Source organism: Ovis aries, chromosome 5 (assembly GCF_016772045.2).
Source record: "Ovis aries strain OAR_USU_Benz2616 breed Rambouillet chromosome 5, ARS-UI_Ramb_v3.0, whole genome shotgun sequence".
Lineage (NCBI taxonomy): Eukaryota > Metazoa > Chordata > Mammalia > Artiodactyla > Bovidae > Ovis > Ovis aries.
Window position 1 is genome coordinate 4,711,532 of NC_056058.1, and position 5,029 is coordinate 4,716,560.

The window sequence follows — 5,029 nt, forward strand, 5'->3', positions numbered from 1 at the left end:
CTCACAGTAAGTGCTCAGTCAATGTGTGTGGAATGAATGAATGAATGAATGAATGGGAGATGCCCATGTTCACTGCCTGGGACTGGTTGATGGATTTCAGGCCCCCTTTGACCTGCCTGAGGAGCCCCCAGTCTGGGAAGACTAAGCTGGAAACAGCTGCACCCCAGCTCTGGGGGGTCAGCCTCTGGCCCAACGGAGGATCAGGACTGGGGTGTCCCAGAGGGAAAAAGGAGAGGATGAGGAAGGACACTGGGTCACAAGGAATGGCAAGTCACAGCACAGGAGCCTAATGGGGTAGGTATTGGAGAGTAGGGATGGCAGAGGCTGCCAAGGGCAGCCAAGACAGGTCTTCCCCATCTAGCCCCAAGGACCCTCCTGGGGCAGAGTAAATCAGACATAGAGAGTGGGAAGGGCTCACTCAGATGGAAGGGTCTAGGGAAATCCCTGTAGGCATGGTGATGGAAGACTTCTTGGAGGAGGGGAAACTGGAGGTGGGTTTTGAAGGATGAGTAGGAGTTTGCCAGGAGGCTAAGGAAGGGCAGTCCAGGCTGAGGGTACTCCAAAGAACTGCAGTTAAGTTTGGCCAAATGATAATAAAACAATTACAGAAAACATTTATTGAGCTCTTACTATTTGTTCAAATACTTCCAATAGAAGTCACAATACTCTATGAAGTAGGTGGGATTATTTGCTCCATTTTCATAAGCAATAAATATAAACAGAGAGGTAATACTCCTTGGGCTTCCTTTGCCTCCATTTTCCAAAGCCTGTCTGCTGGTCACCCTCTCAGCTCAGGCTAGCCCTGCCTGCAGCTCACCAGACCATTCTGACCTATCAAAGTCAAGGCCCAAGGTCGGGGGGAGCCTCCTCAGGCTACCCACTCACCCTCCTGCCTTGGGGAGAAGCATGGTCCCATCTCCTTCAGTCTAGCCCCACCGCATAGGCCCAGAGAAGGGTCCTAGGCTGCGGCTGGTTATAGGCTACGGGCTGCATCCCCTTCATTTAGGCGTCCCTGTGGCCAGACTGGGGCCCGAGAGGACACGACTGGAGGCTACAGAAACCCACATGCCTGGAAACACACATACACACATACATACACATACACACACATATGCATGGATTCACACAAGCACAGACACCCACTCCTGTGTGTGAACACACCTAGGTTCATACATGAACACATACAGGCACATGTGGGCACAAACAGACTTTTGCGGGTCCACAGACACACATACCCCCAACTCTCCACCAGCCAGGCCAGGCCTCTTGCTCATGGTGCAGCCTCCCTCAAGGCCTTCTTGCTCCACAGCCCAGTTAGGGGCAAGGCCATGTGAGGAAGGGAAACAGAAACCAGGTGTTCATGTCCATAGGCCAGTCGGACAAACAGGCCAGAAAGTGCCACAGCAACCCCACCAGCCCTCTCCGTTAACACTGGCTATTGGATGCTAGGCCTCATGCAGGGAGCTGAAGACCCAGCAGCCCCAAGATAGTCTGCCCTGCTGGGACTTTTGGTCCACCCTAGCATTGCGGATGGTTCCAGGTAGGGAGGGGCCTCTCTGAGAACCAGCCGTTGGCATTGGGGGAAGGGAGCCAGCACCTGTTAAGGCCGTGAGGGCAGCAAGGAGTTGGGAAGACACCGCTCAGAGAGGGTTAGAGTGAAAGGTTAGAGGGTGTCACCGGAAAGAACAAAGGGATGTATGGGCCCTCCACCAACTGGTGATGGACTGACTAGGGGCCATCCAGTGTGTGATGAGAGCCATGGGGGGGGGGGGGGGGGGGGGTGGGGGTCGTAGGTCAGACCCAGATGTCCCAGGGATCTCCTGGCAGTGTGATGAAGGGCCCCTGCAACCTCCCTCATATTCCCATTTCCAGCCAGTCTTTATGGAGGCCTACTAAGCCTGACCTGACAATCATAGTAGTAATTAACAGGTAATAATTACCATCTGGGATTCCTGACTTAACAGCCCAGTCCGGGAGCCACCGAGGTACCCACAGGAGGCTCTGGCAGACGCAGAGGTAAAAACGTAAGCCGCTGCCCGGGGCATGGACGCCCGGGTTCTACTGGATGGATAAGAGCTCAGGCTTGGTCACGCTCTGGCCTCGAGGGCAGGTCACTCCACCTCGCAGAGCCTCGATTTCCCGTCTGTAAAGTCAGGAAGTCGGACTCCCGCGATTTAGACCCCACCCTATGAAAAGCAGCAGGATCAAAGCATTTCCAACTTCTGGCTGGAACCTCCTCTCCCCTCCTCAGTCTTTCTGGGGCAAACACACTGCGGTGGGGGTGAGCTGGAAAGAGACCTGGCGCACACCCCCGGCGAGCCGCCGGACACAGCTCCCTTAGGCCCGCACAATGCCCAGTGTGAGGCGCGACAAGGGAGACAGCATAGTGAAGCGAGAGGCGCCAGGGAGTTATTTATCTATCCGGAGCCCCATCCCCCTCCGGTCCCCAGAGGCCAGCACCGCCCCCGTCCCGCCCGGGGCCCCACGCGCGGACGCGGGGCGGGGCCTCTGGGAGGGCGGGCGCCGGGTGGCCGGGCCCATCACGCCACCCGGGACGTGCCTTGGCGGGAGGCGGCGCTGGGGGCATTGGTCGTACACAGCACTCCTGGGGCGGAGTGACCAGGCCTGGTGCTCGGCCCGCCCCCATGACGTCAACCCACAAGGCAGCGCGCTGTTGTGCCGTTTACCGCGCGTCACCCGGACAACGGCAGGCGGTGGAGGATAAGGGGGGCGTCATTGACTTGGCCCCACCCCATCATGCAAATGAGAGACGTCACTCGTGCCCAATGGCGAGCGGGGACAGTGAGCTCATCGCGCCGGGCCGAGGCTATAAGGGGGCGCACGGGTTGCGCGGCGCAGGAGCCGCCGCCAGCGGAGGGCCGGGCGCAGCGGCCGCGGCCGGGGAGGGTGCAGGGCCGAGCGGACGGGGGGGGGCGCGGGCCCCCGGGCGGCCGCGGCCACTCCCCCCCCGGGCCGGCGCGGCGGGGGAGGCGGAGGATGGAAACACCCTTCTACGGCGATGAGGCGCTGAGCGGCCTGGGCGGCGGCGGCAGTAGCAGTGGCGGCGGTGGCAGCTTCGCGTCCCCGGGTCGTCTGTTCCCCGGGGCGCCCCCGACGGCGGCGGCCGGCAGCATGATGAAGAAGGACGCGCTGACGCTAAGCTTGAGCGAACAGGTGGCGGCAGCGCTCAAGCCCGCGGCCGCGCCGCCCCCGGGCCCTTTGCGCACCGACGGCGCCCCGGGCACGGCGCCCCCCGACGGTCTGCTTGCCTCGCCCGACCTGGGGCTGCTAAAGCTCGCCTCGCCCGAGCTCGAGCGCCTCATCATCCAGTCCAACGGGCTGGTTACCACCACGCCGACGAGCACGCAGTTCCTCTTTCCCAAGGTGGCGGCCAGCGAGGAGCAGGAGTTCGCCGAGGGCTTCGTCAAGGCCCTAGAGGACTTACACAAGCAAAACCAGCTGGGCGCGGGCGCGGCCTCCGCTGCAGCCGCCGCCGGGGGACCTTCGGGCACGGCTGCGGGCGCCGCGCCTCCCAGTGAGCTGGCCCCAGCGGCGGCCACGCCCGAGGCACCCGTCTACGCGAACCTGAGCAGCTACGCGGGCGGCACCGGGAGTGCTGGGGGTTCTGCGACGGTCGCCTTCGCCGCGGAGCCTGTGCCCTTCCCACCGCCGCCACCCCCAGGCACGTTGGGGCCGCCGCGCCTGGCCGCGCTCAAGGATGAACCGCAGACGGTGCCCGACGTGCCGAGCTTCGGCGAGAGCCCGCCGCTGTCGCCCATCGACATGGACACGCAAGAGCGCATTAAGGCAGAGCGCAAGCGGCTGCGCAACCGCATCGCTGCCTCCAAGTGCCGCAAGCGCAAGCTGGAGCGCATCTCGCGCCTCGAGGAGAAAGTGAAGACGCTCAAGAGCCAGAACACGGAGCTGGCGTCCACGGCGAGCCTGCTGCGCGAGCAGGTGGCGCAGCTCAAGCAGAAGGTCCTCAGCCACGTCAACAGCGGCTGCCAGCTGCTGCCCCAGCACCAGGTGCCCGCGTACTGAGCCCGCGCACGGGGCGCATGCGCGGCCCCCTCCCAGAGAGGCGGGCTCGCGTGGGGGGGGGGCGTGGGCGCTCCGGACTCGGAGAGGGCGCGGCCCCGGGGACCCCCCCCGCCATGGTGCCAGGACTCGGAGAGGGCGCCTCAGACTCGACAAGCTGGACCCCCTGCTCCCGGGGGGGTGAGCGCATGACCTCCCCTGCCCCGCTCTTGCGCTGCCTTTATCCCGGGCCGCGGTCACCCCGTGTTGCACAAACCCGCGCGTCCTGGCCGCCCCTTTGTACACACCACCGCCGAAGGAGGCTCCGAGGGGGCGCAGCCTCAAGCCCTGCGCTTCCTTTTTCTTTTACCCTTTTTTTTTTTTTTTTTTGACTTTGGAAGAGAGAAGAACAGAGTGTTCGATTCTGCCCTATTTATGTTTCTACTCGGGAACAAACGTTGGTTGTGTGTGTGTGTGTTCTCCTGTGTTGGTTTTTTAAGGAAATGGGAAGAAGAAAAAGAAAAAAAAAAAAAGCCCTCTCTCCCCCCCTTTCCTCGCTCTCGCTTCCCCCTCCCCTTCCATCCCTCCGACACCCCCTCCTCCCGCCCTTTTTCCTCTGTTTGTTTTTTTGTTTTGTTTTGCTACGAGTCCACATTCCTGTTTGTAATCCTTGGTTCGCCCGGTGTTCTGTTTTCAGTAAAGTCTCGTTAACGCCAGCTCGGCTCTTCGCCTCCTTCTTCTCTCGCAGGGGCCTGACAGGGTGGGCGGGGCCTGGCCGAGTCCCCTCCGCTCCTGCCTCCTTCACCTCCTCCCTCCGCCTCTGCTCGGAGGAGGCCGGACTCGGCGTCCGGGAAGAGCCTGCACATCTGGCGCTCAGCGAGCGCCATCTAGGCGCCTCTGGGCGCCGGGCCGACTCCAGTCGGCTTGGGTGGGGGACACTGGGGTTTGCAACCTGCCTTTGGAAATAGCCAGCCCGCGGGTGTCCCCTTTGCGTAGGAGGGACTGCGAGAGG

The 5,029-nt window shown here is 62.2% G+C and overlaps 1 protein-coding gene across 1 annotated transcript; it reads left to right on the top strand.

Moving 5' to 3' along the window:
* The first annotated feature begins 2,857 nt into the window (after nt 1–2,857).
* On the top strand, nt 2,858–4,733 carry JUND (JunD proto-oncogene, AP-1 transcription factor subunit). Its single transcript, XM_027969415.2, has one exon. It carries the CDS (start codon nt 2,998–3,000, stop codon nt 4,039–4,041), a length of 1,044 nt encoding a protein of 347 aa, XP_027825216.1. The 5' UTR covers nt 2,858–2,997; the 3' UTR covers nt 4,042–4,733.
* The last annotated feature ends 296 nt before the right edge of the window (nt 4,734–5,029 follow it).

Coding starts and splice junctions, on each gene's coding strand:
- JUND (XM_027969415.2), top strand. CDS start 2,998: ATGGAAACACCCTTCTACGGCGATGAGGCGCTGAGCGGCCTGGGCGGC.